General features: G+C 27.0%; 3 protein-coding genes across 5 annotated transcripts in view; 2 read left to right on the top strand and 1 right to left on the bottom strand.

The window, feature by feature from the left end:
- Window positions 1–12791, top strand: part of oys (lysophospholipid acyltransferase 6) — a 15461-nt gene extending 2670 nt beyond the window's left edge. Inside the window, exons 2-11 of the mRNA XM_035868196.2 lie at window positions 7972–8117; window positions 8243–8320; window positions 8870–8961; window positions 9114–9225; window positions 10225–10363; window positions 10588–10741; window positions 10850–11055; window positions 11535–11732; window positions 12146–12297; window positions 12393–12791. Coding sequence (XP_035724089.2) covers window positions 7972–8117; window positions 8243–8320; window positions 8870–8961; window positions 9114–9225; window positions 10225–10363; window positions 10588–10741; window positions 10850–11055; window positions 11535–11732; window positions 12146–12297; window positions 12393–12555 — 1440 coding nt within the window. The 3' untranslated portion in view covers window positions 12556–12791. The remainder of the gene's footprint in view (window positions 1–7971; window positions 8118–8242; window positions 8321–8869; window positions 8962–9113; window positions 9226–10224; window positions 10364–10587; window positions 10742–10849; window positions 11056–11534; window positions 11733–12145; window positions 12298–12392) is intronic.
- LOC118442770 (uncharacterized) lies at window positions 2592–5007 on the bottom strand. The gene is made up of 2 exons (XM_085663834.1): window positions 4827–5007; window positions 2592–4434 (listed from the first exon to the last, which is right to left on the bottom strand). The coding sequence occupies exons 1-2, from the start codon at window positions 4899–4901 to the stop codon at window positions 2617–2619; spliced, it is 1893 nt and encodes a 630-aa protein (XP_085519960.1). The 5' UTR covers window positions 4902–5007; the 3' UTR covers window positions 2592–2616.
- chp (leucine rich repeat containing G protein-coupled receptor chaoptin) lies at window positions 12419–24464 on the top strand. 3 transcript variants are annotated; one of them, XM_035868791.2, is made up of 16 exons: window positions 12419–12551; window positions 16222–16510; window positions 16713–16883; window positions 17046–17521; window positions 17717–17936; window positions 18119–18429; window positions 18636–18860; window positions 19104–19325; window positions 20064–20232; window positions 20514–21046; window positions 21330–21524; window positions 22506–22790; window positions 22987–23112; window positions 23345–23458; window positions 23568–23803; window positions 24176–24464. In XM_035868791.2, exons 2-16 carry the CDS (start codon window positions 16237–16239, stop codon window positions 24462–24464), a joined length of 3846 nt encoding a protein of 1281 aa, XP_035724684.2. In that variant the 5' UTR covers window positions 12419–12551; window positions 16222–16236. The 3 variants fall into 3 exon arrangements, with proteins under 3 accessions (XP_035724684.2, XP_085520146.1, XP_035724683.2); XM_035868790.2 differs by lacking the exon at window positions 12419–12551 and adding an exon at window positions 15155–15363; XM_085664020.1 differs by lacking the exons at window positions 12419–12551; window positions 20064–20232; window positions 20514–21046 and adding an exon at window positions 15154–15363.

The raw sequence follows: 24464 nt of genomic DNA on the forward strand, positions 1-24464 counted from the left end.
CCGGTCGGTTACTCATGCTTTATTTAGATGGATACGGCGATGCATATATTTAGATATTATATATAGATAAAAATGATTTTTTTTTCCTTCTTTTTTTTTTCTTTTTTCTTTTTTCCTTTTATATTTCGTATTGCGTTCTTATCGTCGAACGTTTTGCAATATTTTCTCTTTTATTTTCTTTTTATTTTTTTATTTTTTTTTTTCCTTCTCCCACCCCCTACCCAGCGATCAATGCTGTTACTACCATCGAAAGATGCGTCTAAGTATTACCAGTTTCTAATAATAAACTTGCGACACACGTAAGCAGCTTAAATAGATGGACGTAAGTAACTTCAGAATTTATTTACGATTCGTAAATTTGTAATTTATATAGATAATATTAAACATTAATTTTCCATTATCTGTTGTTAAATGAAAATAAATAACGAAACGAAGTATGATAATAATAATAATAGTGATAATGATAATGATAATGATAATATGATATCATTATTAATATTAAAAAATACACGAGAAACGAAGCAAAAAAAAAAACAGAAAAAAAGAAAATTCATTTGAAATAAAATTGATAATGATGAGTTAATAGTGAAAATACAAATTGTTGTTAATAGATACTTTACTTATCATTTTTGCTAATGCTTCTTTGTTTCTTTTTTTTTTTTTTGTTTTTATTTCTCTCTCTCTCTCTCTCTCTTTCTCTCTCTCTCTCTCTCTCTCACTCTCACTCTCACTCTCACTCTCTCTCATTTCCTTAAAACTTTTCTATGCTATTATTAAAAGTTTTCTTTTTCTTTTCTTTTTTTTTCTATTTGTTTATTTATTTATTTATTTGTTCATATAATTGTTTTTTTTTTCTTTTTAATTTTGTATTCACTTATTTTTATATACTCAACAAAATTAGATAATTAAAACGCAGATAAGATAAGTAATTAAAAAAAAGACCATTGATGTACATTAAAAATAAACAGAGTTAGATATATTCTAATGGTTTTAAATTTTCTAATGTAAAAAATATATAAATAGTTTCCAAGGTTAATATGATTTGTCAATTCTTGTTACACTTAACATCATATGTGTATACTTTAATGGATTTTATTTTGTACGTATACATATACATAATTGAATTCATAGTAAGGAATATTATTATGCAATTTGTTTCAAATGTCACACATGGTTTTTGTATTTTCATTGTTTTAATATATTAATCCTTTTAAAGATAAAAATAATAAATGATCTCTTTGAAACAACAATGATTTTTTTTAGATTGTTTCTTTTTTTTTTTTTTCTTCCCCATCCCAAAATATTTGCCAAATATTAAATATAATAATAATAATAGATGATATTGTAACAAATTAAACAAAAAAAAAAATATTTACTATAATACTTAATAATATTAAATATATTTAAATAATCCTTAATGATATTAAATCTATTTAAATAATCCTTAATGTTATTAAATATATTTAAATAATCCTTAATAATATTAAATGTTATTTGAATTTATCCGTTCTTAAGATACAAAAAGAAAAAAATGTATGAACTGAAAAAAATTTTTTAATATTAAATATGACATATATATATATATATATATATATATATATATATATATATATACAGCTTGGAGATGAGAAATATTAGAAATATTGTTTTGAAAGATAATAGAGTATAAAGTTCAGTCTTCGAAGATATATCGAAAATTCTTCCATATACATAGACATCTAGAGAATTTCTACTTTCTAAGCACGTTCCTAAAGAAATATTTCTTTTAGTTGTTAGACCGAAAGCCAACGAAAAAGAAAAGTTTTTCACATGTTGTGTTATAGAAACGATAATTCTAAACGTTCTAAAGGGAAGTTGACCTTTGTCCTATAGAAAATTTTATATAAAATCATCACATAGTAAATATAAATGTTAAATGTGCTGATCATACGAGGAAATGTTATATATATATATAACATATAATAGAATTTATATTTTACGTCATTCTATTATATATTTTTTTTTAAATGATTCATTTTTTGTTTCATGTCAAATATGAAAATATATCTAGGTACTATAAGATTTCTTTTTCCTTTTTTTTTTCCCTCTCTCCTTTTTTCCCCCCCTTCTTTTTTTCTTTTTTTTTTTTTTGTTCACATACGTGCACACGCAATGGATCATTTACAATTTGGCATTATATGAACGAACGAACGAATTGGTATGATCGTCAACAGAGATCAATGGCCTCCGCTTCGTATAACGTGTTCAAACCAGCACACCGTCTGTATATTCCAAACTAGTACCGTTGGATGTACAGTCAATGTCAATAATTATGTCATGTTTCTATATTTCTTAAGATCTTTCTTAGAGATGTTTTTATAAATAGATAAGAAAGTTTAAAATAGTACAACACTTTCGTCTAATAAATAATTTATTTTGAGAAAAATATAAATTAACATTCAAATACTTGTTACTTAAATAGAAGATACGAGCGTTAACACGATAATACAATCAACATAATTTTCGATTACATAATTAATTACACGGATCTTTCATTTTTTTGTAGATAATACATGATTATAACCATTCATACGAGCATACATAGAAATGTCTTTTTCTTTTTTTTTTTTTATTTATTTATTCTTCTAACTCTTGTATTTCCTCTTCTTCTTCTTCTTCTTCTATTTCTTTTCCTTCTTCTTCGGCATCTCGTTTGAATCTGAAGCCACCATTTATTCCAAAGGAAGGTTCCAATCGTCCTCGTCCACCTGGTTGAACTTGACCACGTCCATTGATAAAGCCATTTCCAAATTCGCGTTCATAAACAACTCCAGCGTGTGGCCTTAGTCGATCTCCTTGCGTATAATGACCACCTCCGTAAACATTGGTGTGCTCGTTCAGTTTTTGTTGGTATTCCAGATTTAGAGTAGCACGTTGATCAGGTCCGCTCAATGGTTTTTCACCTCGGAGAACAACTGATCCCTGTGGATCAGCTTCGCGGCGAAATCTGAAGCCACCATTTATTCCAAAAGAAGGTTCCAATCGTCCTCGTGCTCCTGGTTGAACTTGACCACGTCCATTGATAAAGCCATTTCCAAATTCGCGTTCATAAACAACTCCAGCGTGTGGTCTTACTCGATCTCCTTGCATATAGTGTCCACCTCCGTATACGCTAGTATGCTCGTTCAATTTTCGCTGTAATTCTAGATTGATCGTAGCACGTTGATCAGGTCCGCTCAATGGTTTTTCACCTCGGAGAACAACTGATCCCTGTGGATCAGCTTCGCGGCGAAATCTGAAGCCACCATTTATTCCAAAGGAAGGTTCCAATCGTCCCCGTGCTCCTGGTTGAACTTGACCACGTCCATTGATAAAGCCATTTCCAAATTCGCGTTCATAAACAACTCCAGCGTGTGGTCTTACTCGATCTCCTTGCATATAGTGTCCACCTCCGTATACGCTAGTATGCTCGTTCAATTTTCGCTGTAATTCTAGATTGATCGTAGCACGTTGATCAGGTCCGCTCAATGGTTTTTCACCTCGGAGAACAACTGATCCCTGTGGATCAGCTTCGCGGCGAAATCTGAAGCCACCATTTATTCCAAAAGAAGGTTCCAATCGTCCTCGTGCTCCTGGTTGAACTTGACCACGTCCATTGATAAAGCCATTTCCAAATTCGCGTTCATAAACAACTCCAGCGTGTGGCCTTACTCGATCTCCTTGCATATAGTGTCCACCTCCGTATACGCTAGTGTGGTCGTTCAATTTTCGCTGTAATTCTAGATTGATTGTAGCACGTCGATCGGGTCCGCTCAATGGTTTTTCACCACGGAGGACAACTGATCCCTGTGGATCAGCTTCGCGGCGAAATCTGAAGCCACCATTTATTCCAAAGGAAGGTTCCAATCGTCCTCGTGCTCCTGGTTGAACTTGACCACGTCCATTGATAAAGCCATTTCCAAATTCGCGTTCATAAACAACTCCAGCGTGTGGCCTTACTCGATCTCCTTGCATATAGTGTCCACCTCCGTATACGCTAGTATGCTCGTTCAATTTTCGCTGTAATTCTAGATTGATCGTAGCACGTTGATCAGGTCCGCTCAATGGTTTTTCACCTCGGAGAACAACTGATCCCTGTGGATCAGCTTCGCGGCGAAATCTGAAGCCACCATTTATTCCAAAGGAAGGTTCCAATCGTCCTCGTGCTCCTGGTTGAACTTGACCACGTCCATTGATAAAGCCATTTCCAAATTTGCGTTCATAAACAACTCCAGCGTGTGGTCTTACTCGATCTCCTTGCATATAGTGTCCACCTCCGTACACGCTAGTGTGGTCGTTTAGTTTTCGCTGTAATTCTAGATTGATCGTAGCACGTCGATCGGGTCCGCTCAATGGTTTTTCACCGCGTAAGACAACTGATCCTTTAGGTTCTTCTCCACGGCGGAAACGATGATTCTACATATGATAGAACAATTCATTTAGACGCATGGCCAATAAATTCTTTAATCGAAATAAGTTATTCGTTCTTTCTATAACTCAATTTTTTTTTCTTTTTTTTTTTTTTTTTTTTTTTTTTCATTTGAAAGTTATAGTATTTCTTGTAGTAATGTAGTTTTACTAGTATGAACTATTAACTTAAAGCATGTATATTATTAAAATAATATTCGAATATTTTCATTTTGTAAAATAACAATAAATGTGATTACGATAAAATGAAATCGAACTTAGAAAATCACTATATAAATAAATATATATCGTATAAAAGTGTAAATAAAAAATTATATAGAACTATAGAAGGATTAAAATATTTTTATCGGATATACAAATTTATTATCATTGATACTTACCAATATTGGATCATCTTCTGCAGTTGTATATGCAATCGCTGACGATGCGATTAAAAATATTATTAGGAACTTCATAATGAGCGAAAAGATCTTCGTTAATAGTAATATAAACGAGTTAAAGCAGAGATATGATGAATATATTTCTTTAAGACTTCGTTGAGCGTTCTGTGTTATCGTCGACGAAGTATTCCTCTTATATACTAATTCCTATCGTGTATAAGGTAACACGTATGTTTTCCTCTCGCTTTATTTGCCATAATCGCAAGGGATTCCCGGGAAGTTCCCTATTGAAAAGTTTGGTACATCCCGGTTTTGTAATTCTGAGATAGAAAGTATTAATGTGACTGGATAAATTGTATCAGTAAGACGGGAGGAAGATAATTACGCATATCATAGTTCGTAAAGTTCATTATTCGATTTTATTAAATCGTTATTCCATGATATGCAAATTAATATTTTATTGTGTCATGGATTAAAGTTCATTTCGATCAATTGATTTAATCATCTCTCGTTAAAAAATATTTTCTTTTAAATATATATATATATATATATATATATATATATTAAATATTAATATACAATTTAATAATAATGTAATCTTTTAATTATTAAATAATTAAATTAGAATACATATGTGAAAGTGTTACAAAGTATATATTACAGTCGTGTTGGTATTTCTGCTGACACGCTTGAATTTTTTGATCTGATTCTATAATTAAAAAAAAAAAAAAAAGAGAAAAAAAAAGCCCCATATGTATTCGTTCCTATTGTCTTTTGTTTATATTTTATTTTAATCATGTCTCAGTATATCGTTAAGTATTGAAACAAAAACGAATGCACCGATAGTAATTATAATAAATTTATTAAGTTATATTCCTAAGTTGGTCAATCGGGAAATAATTTAAGGATTTTTTTTTTTTTTTTGTCAAAAAATAGATAATACCGGGAATATTAATAATGCCGAAAATGGCGTCAAGATTGTGAAATTTATTAAAAGATAAAGCTATTTTTTGCAACAAAAAGAAAAAAAACAAAAACAAAAGAAAAGGAAAGAAAAAAGAAAAGAAAAGAGCCATTTATAAGTGTTAGAGAAATAAAAGAAAATTTAGAGCTTCATATAAAGATTATACACTTATTATAATAAACCCATTGAATTTCGGAAGCCCCGTAATTTGGAGTGATTAGTTTAAATTTGAATTACGATCGTACAGACGAAGAAAATACATAGGGAGGAAGGATGAATAAGCTTTTTTTAAAAACAAAAAACCAACATTATTTTTATTTCCACAGTATAATGTGGCGGTAGATCTATAATGATATGGAATTGTTTTAATAATGAACCATTGTTAATGCTATTTTGTAATAGCTGAAAAATACATAAATACATTGCAACGATATTTATTTCCGTCAATTCGAAAAAAGTTCGAAGAAGTCCAAATTCGAAAATATATATTAATAAATTTTAAAAAGAAATTAACATATAACTGTTTCCTTCTTGGCCAATTCAAAGTTCTGATTTAAATTCAATTGAGCATTTGTAAGACGAACTCGATCGAAAATTATCTTTATGAGGAACGATACATTACATTAAAATTCGTAATGGTTCTAAAATAGCACGAAGTGAGATAACGTCAGACATATTAAAAAAAATATCTATATTAAGTATGCCAAATCATTTATCAGAAGTAATAAAAGTTAAAGGTTATTATTACTTCTTATTAATTATTGTATTATTATAATTAAAAAGAATAAATTTAATAATAAATTAAAAAAGTCAACTTAATTTTCGACAGACAGTATAATTCGAAAATATTCAACAATTTTGTTAACAAGCCGATACATATAATAATAATAATATTTGCCATAATATTATTTTAAGAGATTATTAAATATATTCTGGTTATTATTTAGGATTTTCTTTATTTTTATCATATCTTTTCATCATTTTATATATATAAAATATATATATATATATGTATATAATGTATATTGATGATATACATTATATATATATATATATATATATATATATGTATATATATATATGTATATATATGTATATATATATATATATATATATATATATATATATATATATATATATATATATATATATATATATATATATATATATATATATATATATATATATATATATATATATATATGATATTTTTCATTAAAAAAATTACACGCATACGTGTAAAGGCGCCTTTACTTATTCAAACATTAAATTACTGTTAATTATATATGTATGTATACATATATATATATATACATGTATATATATATGTATGTATACATATATATATATATACATGTATATATATATGTATGTATACATATATATATATATACATGTATATATATATGTATGTATACATATATATATATATACATGTATATATATACACATATAACGTATGTATATATACAAATGTGAATAATAGCAAACAATCGTTTTTTTAAAGGTGTCAGATAAAAACAATTAAAATATGCCATATAATCGTATCCATTGTTTTAAACGTAACACTACGTGACACTATCCAACACTATTGCATTTCATTTGCCATACTTATCATTATATAGAGAACAATAGTCACGATCGATGTCTAAAAATTACCATTTAAACAATGCATATTTTTCTGGTATAACAATAACAAGAACTGAAGATAACAGTAGCAAATTAAAATGGGGAAGAACAGAAGAAAATACTTTCATCTTTAGATATTTTCTTATCATTAAATAAAGCTATGTATGCATGTAATTTCTCATATTTCGTCAGTATAAAGTTTGAAGTTTTTTTTTTTATAACAGATAACAGCTGATTAATGTTAGATCTAGTAAATCCCCAATGCAAATAACTGATATTTCCTATTTTATTTATCATCTTAATTTTTTTATGGTTTTATCTTATTAGTATAAAAAAAAAAAAATATGTGTGTGTATGTATATATATATATATATATGTTCAAATGTACAAACACATACATATATATATATATATATATTTTCTATACCTAGGGAAATTTATATATTATCTAAAATATAAATAAATAAAATATAATAAATTTATATATTATATAAATATATATATATATATATATATATATATATAATTTAATGTTTATATTTTTTTCCACAGATTAATTTCCTCATAACACAATTTATTGCATTGATGCTGGCTGGATTATTGAGATCATATCTTAGTCATAAGATAGTAGGGCCAGCTATCAGACATTATTTTGGTCTTACGATAGGTCTCGCACTCGGATACTTCTGTTTCGGCAGGTAAAGATAAATTTTATTTATATTAAATAAATAATCGAAAGTCGATATATTATCTATATTAAAAGTTTCATGATATAAAATTAAATTTTTGTCTAATCTTCTTATATTTTTCTAATATTTTTTAGACAGGCAATACATTTGGTGGGTCTATCCTCATTTTGTTATATCGCGATGAGAGTACAAAATCCAATTTGTATGCAAAGGTAATATTATTTATATATATATTTATATTATTTATATAAAATGTTTTTAAACTCGTTCCCAGGATTTTTTATGCGTCGAGAATTATCGAATAAAATAAATAACAATAATAAATGAATAATTATTTATATAGGTATTAGTTCTTGTATCTCTATGAGAATGAACTTCATACTTCATACTTCATACTTTTTCGATAATAATGTCGCTTACGAGTGCTATTTATCTATATATCACTAAGATATATTTATTTAACTTTGGTGATTCACAATTGAGGGGTTATAAAAAAAATTTTCATACCGATAGATGGTGCTAGCAAGGGACATTACCGACACGGTATAAAGGGTTGCCCAATCATAGGCGCGACATACTTTTTTTTTTTTTTTTTTTTTTTTTTAAGATGATTTATAAACAAAATAATAAAAATAAATTAATTTTTTTTTTTTTTTTTTTTTTACAAATCTTACAAATATTTTTGGTATAATAATAAAATTCAATTGATTAAGTTTAACTAATTAATAATGAATATATATATATATATATATATATTTTAGGTCTGTTCTTATCGTTGCGTTAGCATATTTGTCTACTATTCATGTACACAGACAACTCTACGGTTATGGGATGTATACTCTAGACATTACTGGTACGTTTAGACAAGACATTTTTAATTTTAAATTATTAAAGATTTATTAGAATTATCATTGATAAAAATTTGTCGATAATAATGGAACATATTTTGTATATTTTAAAAATTTTTCAGAATATTATTTTATTCCATTGTATGATATATTTTAGGTCCTCTCATGGTGATCACGCAAAAAGTAACGAGTCTAGCGTATAGCATACATGATGGATTGGCCCGCAAAAAGGAGGATTTAACACCATTGCAACAGCAACAAGCTGTCTAGTGAGTGCACGCGTTTTATAATTAAACCGAGTCCAAGAAATACTTAGGATGTGGAACTAAACGAGGAAGAGCTTCATCGCGTTGGTTAGACTTAAATCCCAGTCTTTCACGCATATTTATGTGATGATATATATATATATATATTTATATATATATGTATATATATACATGTGTGTGTATATATATATATATTATATATATAGAGAAGCATGATAATTAAGCATGGCTTTTAGTTGACCTTTTTTTTCTCCCTTCTTTTTTCCTGGTTTTCTGTTTTCTTTTTTTTTTTTTTTTTTTTTTTTTTGTTTATAGGTTTTTTAGGTGACACGATATTTTATCGCAAAATATGAATGACGCTAAAGCTCTTGCTCTCTTATATTAAATTGTTAGTAATTAATATCGAGAGGAATGCGTAAATATATATATATATAAACGTAGGAAATTTTGACCTCATACATATAGTTAATGCTTACGTTTTGTTTTTTGTTATTTTTTGTTTGATTTTATTTTTTTTTTTTTTATTTTTTTTTTTTTTTTTTTTATTTTTTTTTAATATACTTTGCACACATGGGAATATATATATAATAAAAATATGTAATTAAAAAAACGAAAGTAGAATCGTCATTGTTCATGATTTTGATCTTTTATTGTAATACTTGCATTGGCATGCACATTTGTCTTATGATTAGTAGCTATCTTATATTTGACTTAGTACAAAGTGATTTAGCTCTTTTTTTTCTCATTTTACTTTTCTCATATTTTATATATATATATATATATATATATATATATATATATATCGTTCTTTTTTTTACACTTCATTCTCTATAATTATACTTTCGGAGTAATAGTTTTTTGGATTAAGTAGATAATACAAAGAAAAAAAAAATAGGCAGAGGGGAATTAATAGAATACACAAACACACACCCACACACACACACACACCACATATGTATAAATATACATATACACACACGTCTCTTCTTTATTTTATTCTAGTAAAATGCCAACCATGACGGAGTACTTCAGTTATGTCTTTCACTTTCAAGCTCTAATGGCGGGTCCAGTAATATTTTATCGTGACTATATTGACTTTATACAGGGGGATCATTTTAAACATGCTACTAAATCGTTAACAGTAAGATCATTGTCTTTTGAATAATACATAGTGTGTTGAAAAAAAGAGAAAAAATAAATAAATAAATAAATAAGTAAATAAAGTAAAATAAAATAAAATAAAATAAGAAAAAAGAAAACAAAAATAAAAAAAAAATAAAAAAAAAAAAAAGAAAAAAGAAAAGAGAGAGAAAAGGAAAACCCAAGGAGACGTGAAATTATTAACACGGTATATTATATTTTCAGAATCAGAATAATCAGAATTCGGAGGAGAGTATTAATGAGATTAACTTGGAACCATCTCTGAGGAAAATTGTTGTTAAAAAAGTGATAGCCAGTTTAATATGCGCTGCTTTCTTCGTTTCCTTCCTTTCATCGTTCTCGATTCAAAAAGTAAAAGGTGATTATGGCACATTATTTCCTTTAATAAGTTTCACATATTTGTTCGTAATGAATACTTGGTAATTTTTTTATTGTTTATTTATTTATTTATATTTTTTTGTTTTAGACAAAGAATTTTTAGAAGAGACAACGATATTATACAAACTGTGGTATATATACGTAGCGACTATGATGGTTCGTTTTAAATATTATCACGCATGGATCTTCGCCGACGCCATTTGTAATAATTCGGGACTTGGTTTCGATGGGTATAAAGAAAATGGTGAACCTCGTTGGGATAAATTCGCCAACGTTAATGTTATTAACTTCGAGGTAATCCACGCATAAACGAATGCACAGTAACAATTTTATAATTAACTCTTTGAACGTTGAATATATAATAATTTCCGGTGCAAATAATCGTTAACCAATCCATTTTCGATTCATTAAGAATGGAATACTTTTTTCGTTAATATTAACTCTATCGATTGAATATGTCAATTAATTATATAATATAAGAATTAATTAATTATTTTACAATCAAAACATTAAAATATAAATCATATCTTAAGTTGCAATTGTTTCAAACGCGCGCATGCGCGCGCACGCGAGGGAGTTCGAAAAAAAATTGCCAAACGCATATATGCGCCCATAGTCCAGAGCGAACGCTTTGGACAAACGCATATATGCGTCCATAACAATCAAAGGGTTAATAATATCATAATTTTTTTTTTTTTTTTTTAGATACAAAATAATCTTTCTTTTCCACGTTTCTTATCAGTTTATAACTTTTCTTTGATATTCGTTCGTAGACTTCGCTCAGCTTGAGAGACAGTATAAATAATTGGAACATGGGAACCAATAGATGGCTGAGATCTATCGTTTACGATAGAATGAAAAAACAAAGAATGATATTTACGTATGCCTTGTCGGCTCTATGGCACGGTTTTTATCCTGGTTATTATCTTACATTTGCCAATGGAGCTTATTTTACGTTAGTGGCTCGTATTGTAAGTACATATGTATATATATATTTATTTATTTATTTATTTATTTATTTATTTATTATTGATAAATATATAGAATGTGTCAAAGATATTTTTTCGAGATAGGTCAAAAGAGTTCCTAGGTGATTTTGAAAATAGATTATTCATTTTTTTTTTTATACCCCCTTTTTTTCAGCTAATTTTTTTTCCTTCAGAATTTTTTTCAATCGTTTACTTCCTAAATTCATTTAATATTCTAATCTGACGAAAAAAGAGAAATACGCTTAAGACATTTTTAGACCATCCTGTGTTTCTCGACACGTCGATTCCTTTTTTTTTTTTTTTTTTTTTTTTATATATACATTCGTAACATAACTTCATTCTAATTGGATAATTTCAATCGTTATAACAGAATTGTTTTTGTTTGTTGATTTTAGGTTCGCCGTTATGCTAGGCCGTACTTTTTGGGCACGAAAAACATGAAACTCTTTTACGACGCAATAACGTTTCTCGCAACCCGAATCACTATAGCCTACATAGCATTTAGTTTCGTTCTCTTAGAGTTCCTACCAAGTATTCAATTGTACCTGTAAGTTATTTTATTATTTCATCGATCGATAATAATTCAATGAAATTTGCAGAATATAATTTTGATGGTTTTTTTGTTTTTTTTTTGTTTCACAGGTATATGTACCTGTTACCACATTTATTGGGATTGGCAGCTATAATTATTTTACCACGTTTACCACGTCTTCCAGAGTCAAGAACTTCCGAGAAAAATTCTTCCGAGAAAAATTCTTCCGAATCTGCGAACGTTCGCAATGGAAATTTACACAAAACTATGTGAGAATGACGAAAGTATCATAACAGTCATTATATTAAATGACATATATATATATATATATGTATACATATATATATATATATATATATATATATATATATACATATATATATGTATGTATAGATATACACATACACATACGTACATATTTTTTATTACTGTTTTTAATACATACGTACAATATTTATTGTTATAAACTGGTAGAAATTCTATAATTGCATGTAGTAATAAAAGAAAAAGCCGGACAAATAATGTATATATATATATATATATATATATATATATATATATATATATATTATGTATATATATAATGTATATATATATACATAAATGTATATACAGAGTATTTACAATGAAACGGCTAAATTTTTGTTATCTTATCACTCGTGAAATTAGAGCGATTTCATTGTAGACAATTTGTATATGTATACGTATATACATATAGCTCTATATATATATAAAAAAAAATATATATATATATATATATATATACAAACACATACAAGCGCAAATATATATATATATATTACGTATGAATGAACATTTTTGTATATGTGGATGTTACAAATATGAAGAGAGTTATGCAATTATATTTTAATGGCGGATAAAGAACCTTTTGTCAGGTGGAAATATTACAGATTTTATATAACTTGTGTTAATATATTCCGTTGTTTTTTTTTTTTTCTTTTTTTTTTTTTTTTTTTTTTTTTTTATACATTTATCGTATTCTCCTAATATCTTCCATGCGTCTCATGGAATCCACGATAATCCTGTGATCCACTATACTATAACAATAATCCTGTATGTTTATAAATCCGTATTAATATTTTATGAGTTGTTGATATTAAAACTCGGACAAAGTCCATTTTATGTTATTGATGAAATATTTAATGATTTTCATTGTAACGTAAATTAAAAGTATTACTAAACAAATTTATTTTATATTTTTTCGTGATCTTATTTCACGTAAATTTAATATACGTATTAATGATTATTCCATGTTGGATGGAATAAAAATCAATTTTGATTTTATATAGGACTTCGTTTCATTTTCAAAAGCAATGATTCGTTGAAAACAATTTGATTTTCTTCGAATTAAATATAATTATAATAACAAAAATATTGAATATATTTTCTTTATTTACTTATTTTTCTTTTTTATTTCAATATTTCATATTTCTTTCAAAAAGTTACGATAAAACTAAAAAACAAAAAAAAAAGGAAAAAAAAGAAACAAGCAAGAAAAAATTAGTAAAGAAAAAAGAAAAAAATTGATAAGCAGTGATAGACTTATTTGATATTTTTTGTTCTGATCATATCTCATATAAATTTGATATATGATTAATGAAAAAAAAAAAATTATGATTTTGGTATGAGCCAATGAACTTTGATTTCATTTTCAAAATCAACTCGCAATAAATATCATTATCGAAATATATTACTAGTAATAAATTTATATTGATATTAAAAGATATTTATTGTGAATTGATTAAAAAACATACATTTTATGTTAATTTACGATAAGATTTAACTAATTATTTTAATTAGTTATTCTAATTTAATTAATTTTTTTCACAAAATGGACTATCAAAAGTTCATTTTCAAAATCAACAGCTCATATATATATTTTTTCTTTTTTTTTTTTTTTCAATATAATGCGTTAAATTTAACATATTTAAATGTTACATTTATCATTTTCAGATATTATTTCTCCTTATCTTTTTCTTTATCCATCTCGCAGAGTTGGGGAATTAGAATTTATTTATATTAATTTTCTCTGTTATTATTTATTTTATTATTAAACGGATACGAATATAATGAGATGATATCGAATGCGTCATTTAAATGAAAACAATTAAACATTTATTTTATTTATTCGTTTTATGAGAAAAGAACATCTGTATTTCTCTTTACATGAATTAATTCCGCGTGTCATTTTGAATACGAAACAAAAAAAAAGAGAAAAATAAATTATTAATACGCGAGATATATTTAAAAAAAAAAAAAATGTCTGTTGATTCATTTTGTAACTGAACATTGAAAAAAAAAAAAAGAAAGGAAGAAATAAGCAAACCTTGTCTTGTTTTTTTTTCCTTTTCTTTTTTTTTTCTTTTTATCGAAATTAACACGTTCCGTGCCATGTGTACCACCGGTGGTACACGTTAAACGATCTTCGGGTCACGTGTACCACCGGTGGTACACGCAGTCATTTTTTTTCTTTAGTCAAAATATCAAATGGCCCTGAACGACAAGTCCAGGCAAAAATGATTTGCCACGGAACGTGTTAAAAATATCGCCGATATTTATTTGAACCGCGTATTTACGATATATATATATATATACACACATGTATATAAAAAATATTCGAGCATTTCAGTTCGATCCGATTTTTTTTTTTATTTTCTTTTCTTTTTTTCTTTTTCTTTTTTTTTTTCCTTTTTTTCCTTTTTTTTCCTCTCTCTTTCTTCGACTATAATGCTCAGCGAAATTCATTAAAGAATAAAAAGGCTTATTCTCTTTACGCAACTATTTTCGTTTGAAAATGAGCTAATGGAATATCGTAGCATTTAATCGCGTAAAGAGAAGCACTGTAAATCTTTACGCATCTTTGAAGCCCTATCCCGTACGATAATACTTCTAACCAAAATGTGTACTAGGGCAGTAGTAACTAGTTGACTATCATCAGTCAATGTGAATATATCAGTTGGAGCATACTTTTTGGCCCTTCGAGGTGTACGAAAGCGTGTTGTCCAGTTTAAATCATTAACAAGTGATCTCTGATATAGCAGGAGTTACCCAGACAATATGGTAACGATTAAAATTATCACTTTGATATTCAATTATCATTCAATGTTTTCTATCTTCGAATTATATAATCGATTCATTGGAAAATTATAAATTCGATCGTTTTTATTTAACACGTTCCGTGCTCAAGTCATTTTCCCTTGGACTTGTCGTTCAGGCCATTTGATATTTTGAAAAAAAAAAAATGACTGCCATCCGTCATTGTACCACCGGTGGTACATGTGGCCTGAAGATCAAGTTTAACGTGTACCACCGGTGGTACACATGGCACGGACCGTATTAATTTAGATTTTTATTTTATTCCAAGCTTTAATACTTATTAATTTTGATCTTGCACATCTCATAAATAATATCAACATGTGCACTTGTGATAAGTAAATTGAAGGTATATGCGTTTTACAAAATCTTCTTAGGCAATTTGAACAAATCTCGTTATTTATGACGGAATTAATAATTTTCACTACAAAATGAAGAAGAAGAAGAAAAAAAAAAAAGAAAAAAGAAAAATACTGTACATTCTTTGAAGCCTCGTAAATAATAATAATAATCAGATATAGATTTGAAAGAGGCATTTGCAATTGTGTCGTTATAAAAAAAAAAAAAAAAAAAAAAAAAAAAACAAATTCATGAATTCATGCAATGCGCAAGTTATTTTGATTTACCTCAAAGTTGAATCTACACGTGCAAAATTAGGAACGTATAATAATAATAATTATTATTATTTTTTCTGTTTGTAAACGGAAGTAAGAAAAAAGAAAAAAAAAAAAAAAGAAGAAAAAAAATTAAAAGGAAAAATATCGTTTAATAACAAGATAAATGATCGATCGATATTAAAGATTATAATAGGCGAATAATTTTCAGAATTTATTGACTTTCATGAAGCTGGGCTACGCGATGCTAATAGTGACTCTATTATTGATGATTTGGTCTTCGATGGTTCGAACCCATGAATTACCAGTTCAATATCCACCATGTTTCTTCAATCCCCTTTGTACCTGTTCAAAAGCAATACCAGATCTTGGAATAGTTTCTTGTTACAATGTACCAATGCCAAGAATACCACAGCCTATTAATTCATCGAAAGTATTTATGCTCCAATTGGAAAACAATGGACTGACCTTTTTGCAACCGCAGTTTCTCATAAATACAGGTATAAATAAGGAAAAAAAAAAAACGAAAAAGAAGAAGAAGAAGAAAAAAATTATATTTTAATTTTTCTTCGTATAAAATTAATCTTAACCATTAATAATTTCATTATGAATTCTCGTAATAATATTAAATATATATATATACATATATATATATATACATTCATTGTTCGAACAATGTCAAATGCAATTCGTATTCCTAAGGTCTTTACAAGTTACAAATCAAACATAATCCCTTGGCCGACATCCCGGACGAAGCTTTCCTAGGGCTTGAGAGATCGTTATGGGAATTAGAATTACCCTACAATAGACTTTTCAAAGTACCCAACAAATCATTCAGACATTTGCAAAAATTACGTTTACTCGATTTAACAGGTATTATTTCTTTTTCATTCTCTTATATTTCCCTTTATCCTCTTAGCATTATCTCTCTCAATTAATAGATTATACTTATGAAAAAAAAAAAAAAAAAAAAAAAAAAAAAAAAAAAAAAAAAAAAGAAATTAAATATCTTTATTAATAAAATATATTTCTTAGGTAATAAAATATCGAATATAGCGCCGGAACATTGGAGAGGTCTTGAAGATTCATTACAAATCTTACGTCTTGGTCGTAATGCGATCGAAAAGCTTCCGGCTGATGCATTTGCCGGTTTATCGTCATTAGAAATTCTTGATCTTCGAGAGAATACCTTGAAAGAGATCGATACGTCCGTATTTAGAGATGGCATGGCTAAATTGACACATTTATATTTGAATGATAATCAACTGGTTTATATACCGTACGCCCAATTGTCCTCGTTAAAACGTATGAAGGTCCTTGATCTAAGCTACAATAGAATATCCAAAATGTTACATCCACTTCAAGAGCCCGAATTAAGGGGCGTACAAATGTCCTTGGATATTCTTAGATTGGATTATAATCAGATTGCAACATTAATGCCTACGGATTTTCAACATTTTTATAAAGTCAATAAGACTTATCTCAATGGCAATCCCTTGGCCGTGATCGAGGTTAAATCCCTTTTTTATCGATATAATACAAAGAGTGGTATACAGAAAAAAAAAAAAAAAAAAAAAAAAAAGAAAATAAATCTTTCTGACAAATTATAAATATATATATATAGCTTTTTTTTTGTTTGTTTGTTCTTTTTTTTTATTATTATTATTGTTTTTTTTTTTTTTTTTTTTTCTTTTCCTTTTTTGCAGAGCGGAGCATTCCGTGATTCGAGAATCAAAGAATTGTACTTTAGCGATTGCAATTTGATCGACGTCAATTCGGCTGACTTTACAGGCCTCGAAACTTCTTTAGAATTATTGGATCTATCTGGAAATAATATAACCAATCTTCAGAATCATATCTTTCAAGAATTTGATTTTTTACGTACACTTATTTTTCGTGACAATCGAATAGATACATTTTCACCAGGTAATTAAATTAAATATTTCTAAAATCTGATTATATATTTATTACCATTATGTACACTATATATATATATATATATATATATATATATATATATATATATAATAAAATATAATTTATAAGATTTATAATAAAATTTAATTGTGTATGTGTGAGCACTAAATCAATTTATTTCATTTCAACAGTCGAAGTGTTCAATGGTTTTCAATATTCTCTTTATAACTTGGATTTAAGTGGAAAGGAAAATACCGTTATATCTTTACAAGATTTACGACAAATGAGAAATTTAAGATTCTTGTCGATATCGAGAATGCCGGAGCCTACGTTGGTGCCAGAAAACTTTTTAGAATTTGGCATGGACATCAAGGAATTGCATATTATCCAAAGCAATTTGAACACAATAAAGAATCATGCGTTCACGCATGTCCGTGGAATTAAATATTTGGATTTCTCCGAAAATTCAATTTCTAGTATCGAGGATGATGCATTTTCCGAGGTAAAAAGACAAAAAAAAAAAAAAAAGAAAAAAGAAAAAAGAAGAAAAGAAAACAACGACAACAATTCAAACTGGAATTGTTTTTTTTTTCTTTTTTTTTTTTTTTTTTTTCTTTTTTTTTTTTTTTTTTTCTAAGCAAAAACAAAAATACATTCCTAATAGATAAAAAGAAAAAAAGAAAAAAACAATCCCACAAAATTATTTAGGTCGGTAATTCTCTTTTGACACTGAGAATATCTCATGGTTTATCGAATACTATTACCGAGATACCAAATAAGCCGTTCAAGTCTTTAACGAATCTTCAACATCTTGACTTCAGTAATAACAAAATTAAAACGATGCCCGACACGTCGTTTCATTTTTTAAAGAGAATAAAACGCATCGAGTTACAGGACAACGAAATCGATGCAATCCCAAAAGGAACCTTTCAGGTATTTTCATTGTTAAATCATATCGATATATTTATAATTTATATATACATACTTAAATATATAAATATATATATATATATGTATGTAAAGAATGATTTATATATACATACATACATACATACATACATACATACAATACATATAATATGTTTCCTTTTAAATCTCGTTTTTACGAAGAAGCACCACTATTTTAATCTTGGTTAGCCTAATCGTATTAATCTATTGAACTTAATTTCATTTCAGGGTGACATACATTCGATGCTCGAGGAGGTAAATTTTGCATATAATCAGATAAAGAGCATACAGACACATACGTTTGTGGATTTGTTGTCCCTAACGACGATTAATTTAGAGGATAATGCCATTAAGAGAATTGAGAGGCGTGCATTTATGAACATGAATCGTTTGAAATATATAGATTTACGTGGTAACAAGATCAATGATATTACCGATGAAGCATTTCAGGTATTAATTTATCTTAAATATTAATTTGATTTATGACGATGATATATAATTGACTCGTTGATTTTAAAAGTGAATTTTAAAAAAATTCAATTTATATTATTACTAGATATTTAATGATTTCCATTTCAATAAGTTTAAAAATATTAATAAATTGTAATTATATTTTATATTTTTTTTTTTTTTTTATGATGTTATTGAATATATTTTTATTTATTTACTTATTTATTTTCTTTTCAACATTTCACACTTCTTTCGTAAAAGCTACGATAAAACTAAAAAAAGAAAAAAAATAAGGAACAAAAAAATTTATAAAAAAAAAAAATTGATAAGCAGTAATAGACTTATTTTATATTTTTTTTTTCTTTTTTTTTTGTTTTATGATCTTATTTCATATAAATTTAATATGCAATTAATGGTTGTTCCTGTTGGGTGAAAAAAAAAAAAGAAATCATGATTACGATATACGCCAATGGTCTTCGTCTCATTTTTAAAATCACAACACGTAATAAATATCGTTGTCGAAATAAATGATAATTAGTATGAAATTTATATTGACATTAAAAGATATTTCTTGTGAATCGATTAAAAAGTATAAATTTTATATGAATTTGTGATAAAGATTAGGTTTAATTAAATTTTTTTTTTTTTCACAAAATGAATTTGCCCCACTTTCAAAATCAACGAGCTCATATAAACCCATTAATGATATGATACTATATACGTTTGTTTTGTATCAAGAATTTACCAGACCTTGAATTTCTCGATCTGGCTTATAATGAATTGAACGAATTCGATTTGACATCGTTCGATCAAGTAGGAACATTATCCTCGTTCAAAGTCAATGTTAGTCATAATGTAATACCAAAATTGTGGATCAATAGTACGACCTTTACACCGCCAACTACAAGTACGTATGTCATATATGATTAGAAAAATCTGATCCAAAAAATTTTCATATATTATACGTAGAATTGATTATAGGGGAAATAAAAAAAAAAAAAAACTTTTTTTTTTTTTCTATAAATAGCATTGCTTCCTTACTTTTCACATATTTATATATATATATATATATATATATATATATATATATATATATATATATCTGAAAAGTAAGGAAGCAATGCTATTATCATAAAAAAAAAAAAAAAAAAAATAGAAGCAAAAAAAAAATGATATTTCTCGTTTCAGTTGGTGGCAACGTTCAAGCCAACATCAAAGTATTAGATCTCAGTTATAATAATATATCCGACATTATGAAATACTATTTTAAACCGGTGGAATATTCTCTTAGTCACTTATACATGTCGCATAATCAACTGACCAATGTGACTCAAGGAATATTTGGCAATATGCCCCATCTCCAATGGCTAGATTTAAGTCACAACGATTTAATCGAGGTCGATTTCGATTGCTTTAGAAATACGAAGAATCTACAGGTCTTATTTCTTTCGTGGAATAACATCGTTGACCTACCGGCTGAGGCATTGAGACCATTAAAAAAATTACGTATCGTTGATTTGTCCCATAACAAATTGAGAACCCTACCTGACAATATGTTCACGGATGCCATCATCGAGAGTCTTGATTTATCTCATAATCAATTTATGAGATTACCTGTTAAAACTATGTCAATATCTGCGGCATTGAGTTTGTCTATTTTAGATTTGTCTTGGAATATTTTGTCAGGCATTCACACGACCGATGCTATTTTCAGATTGAGAGTAAGACTAATTCTCTCTCTCTCTCTCTCTCTCTCTCTCTCTCTCTCTCTATCTCTCTCTTTCTATCTCTCTCTTTATTTATTTTTTACTCTTTGATTTTGATCAAAGTTTTGCTATTAATAAACATTGTAGAAAATATTGTATTTATTATCGATTATCAAATTTTGATTTTGAATTGTTTGCTCGCTTGCTCGTTTGTTTGTTTGTTTGTTTGTTTGTTTATTTGTTTGTTACTATTTTTTTAATTTTTGTTTTGTTTTGTTTTTTTTTTTTTCTTTTTTAGGGATTAACATGGATGGATCTTTCGTATAATCGTTTAGTTAGACTGGACGACGGAGTATTTTCCGATTTACCTTATTTGTCACATCTTGACTTAAGCCATAATAAACAATTGATATTAGAAACTCGTGGAAGGACATTTCACGGATTGGAGGATACATTATTTTATCTTGGTCTAAGTAATATTTCTTTATTGAGCGTACGTATTTTTATTATGAATATAAACAGATAGAAATAGCGAGAGAAAGAGAGAGAGAAAGAGAGAGAGAGAAAGAGAGAGAGAGAGAGAAAGAGAAAATGATAAATGGAAATGAATATAATATATGGGTATATTTTATCAAAAATATAAAATATTGTCTATGAGTATTCTTTGATTATGAAATATTATGATATATTAATGATCACATATGAAATATTAATGAACACTTTGTACATTTATTAATGTTTATATTTAATCGTATATATACAGGATGTCAAAAAAACATGGGAATAAATTTATATTATATATTACTGAGATCAAATGAATGAGAAAAAGTTCATAAAAATTTATCGTCCAAAAATTGATTTATTGACAAAAAAAAAATATATATATATATATGTATATATAAGATATTTGTATGATTTATTCGTCGAATTAATGATTTGGCTAACAGTCACAGTTGGTCTCTTTTATATCACCTGACTCAACGTTTTTGAATTTCTATTTATGAGAGTTCGTTTATAAAAATACGATAAAAATGGAAGAAAGAATTTTTCAAAATGTATTCAAAATACATTTATCATTATTTCTAATACAATTGGAATATTTGATTATTTGCATACGGGGATCATTAATTCGACGAATGAAAAGCCTTATATTCTTACAGGAAAGAGAAATTTTCTAATATTTCTAATAATTGACGCAATAAATCATAAATATCTTTAAAAAAAAAAAAAATATATATATATATATATATATATACATATATCTTTTTGATAAAACATTTTCAGGATATAGATTTATATAAATTTTTTTTTTTCATCCATTAAATCTCAACAATATTCAGTTATAAATTTGATCACATGCTTTTTCGACACCCTGTATATACATTGCACTGATATTATATAAGAATGAGAAAAGAATTAATGATAGAAAAATATTCGTAAGAGATTAGGGATAGATTTGAAATTTTATTTTCAGGTACCGGAATTACCATTAACGCGATTACAAACTTTATATTTGGCACACAATGAATTGGCTTCGATACCAGCCGAAATGGCATCGAATTTAACGTCGTTACATTATTTGGATCTAAGTTATAATGATTTAACGGTGGTACCTTTGATCACGCACACACTTCCAGAATTGAAGACATTTAATCTTGCTAATAATCCGATCACGGCCATAACCAATACGAGTTTCTTAGGGGTGGCGGATAGCCTTGAAGAATTGGACATACGATGGTTATCTTTGTCGACGTTCGAAGTACATCTTTTTCTTCTTTATTTATTTTTTTTTTTCTTTTTTTTTTTCTCTTTTCTTTTAGCAAGAAAATAATTATCTCGCGACAAAATACTGTATATAGAAAAAAAAAAAAAAAAAAAAAAAACTTTGCATCTGGATTTTTTTTAAAGATATTAAAAGATATTTTATTTTGTTGTATTATTGTATTGTTTTATAGGCAGGTGCCCTTTGCAAGGCAACGAAATTACGTAGATTGTATATAACAGCTTATACGGGTTTAAAAAATTTCAATTTTCCAAATATACTGGAGTACAATCATGGCTTGAGGGATTTGTTGATTGACGTAAATATATGAAGAATTTAAATTAACAATTGCCATTGTTTATGATCTATTAGATTGGAAACTATGAAAACGGCGTTTTTGTTTAGTTATTTATCTTCATTCAACGCCCGTTTCATAGTTTCCAATCAAATATTTATAAATAAAATAATAATAATTATTATTTATTATTATTATAATTATTATTTATTATTATTATTATTATTTATTATTATTATTATTAATGTTATTATAGGTTGAAAATGAGACGGATTTGCAGAAAGAAATGAAAGGAAAATTTCCATTTAAATTGTATAATATCACGCTCACTGGGAAAGCTTTGAAAATTATTCATTCGGATATATTACGCGTTAGTAATTAAATATATCTTTACTATTATATTTAATTATTTTTAATTGATAAGTTTATTTATTTATTTTATTTTATTTTATTTTTTTTTTTTAAACATAACTCAATAGGGAATAAGAAATCCTCATTTACATTTTGGATTGTATAATACCAGCGTAAGTAGCGTGCCAAAAGAAATGTTTATTAATGCTGAATGGGTAAGGAATATAACGATTGACCTTCACAATACTGATACGAGAACGCTTCATAATCCGTCCTCTGGTCATAAGCCTGGTGTACCGAGAAAACAATTTCTCATGAAGCTCAGACTCGCTGGTACTTATATGAATTGTGATTGCGATATTGGGTAAGATTCATATATTGAATTAATGATTCATAATATAAAAAAATAAATAAGTAAATAAATAAATAAATATATATATAGTATTTATATATGTATATATAAAATACTAATTATATATATTTTTAAATTTAGAATATTAATTATATATATATATATATATATATATATATATATATATGTGTATTATATTTTTAATACATAACATATATTTATTACCGTAAAATAATTCTTTTATGTGATTTTAAAATATTTTTTGTTAAATAACATGTGATAAAATGTATATTAATTTAATATTTAAAATGACTTAGTACATTATCATAATTATTCGATTTGTATTATAATTAATAATGAATAATAATGAAAAATTATTTTCAGATGGATTGAAATGTGGCAGAGAAAGCATAGACAGTATCAAGAAGACAGATGCAATTCTTACGGTGAATTTAATAATTTCGAACGCGAGGAAGGCGACGAATTTAATTGTTGGGACAATGGCTGGGACGATGACCTTCGAGAGACCTTTTGTATGAACAAAAATAACATGTCACTATCGAATGTCTTGAAAACAGAAATTGAATGTGGTTGGAGTACTGGGAGTTACGTTGACTCCTCTAATTTATTGATTTTTTTGCTTTTCTTGATCATAGGAACGATCTTAAATTAA

The sequence above is a fragment of the Vespa mandarinia genome, chromosome 24, assembly GCF_050613455.1.
Source record: "Vespa mandarinia isolate Hongniang chromosome 24, ASM5061345v1, whole genome shotgun sequence".
NCBI classification, from domain to species: Eukaryota; Metazoa; Arthropoda; class Insecta; order Hymenoptera; family Vespidae; genus Vespa; species Vespa mandarinia.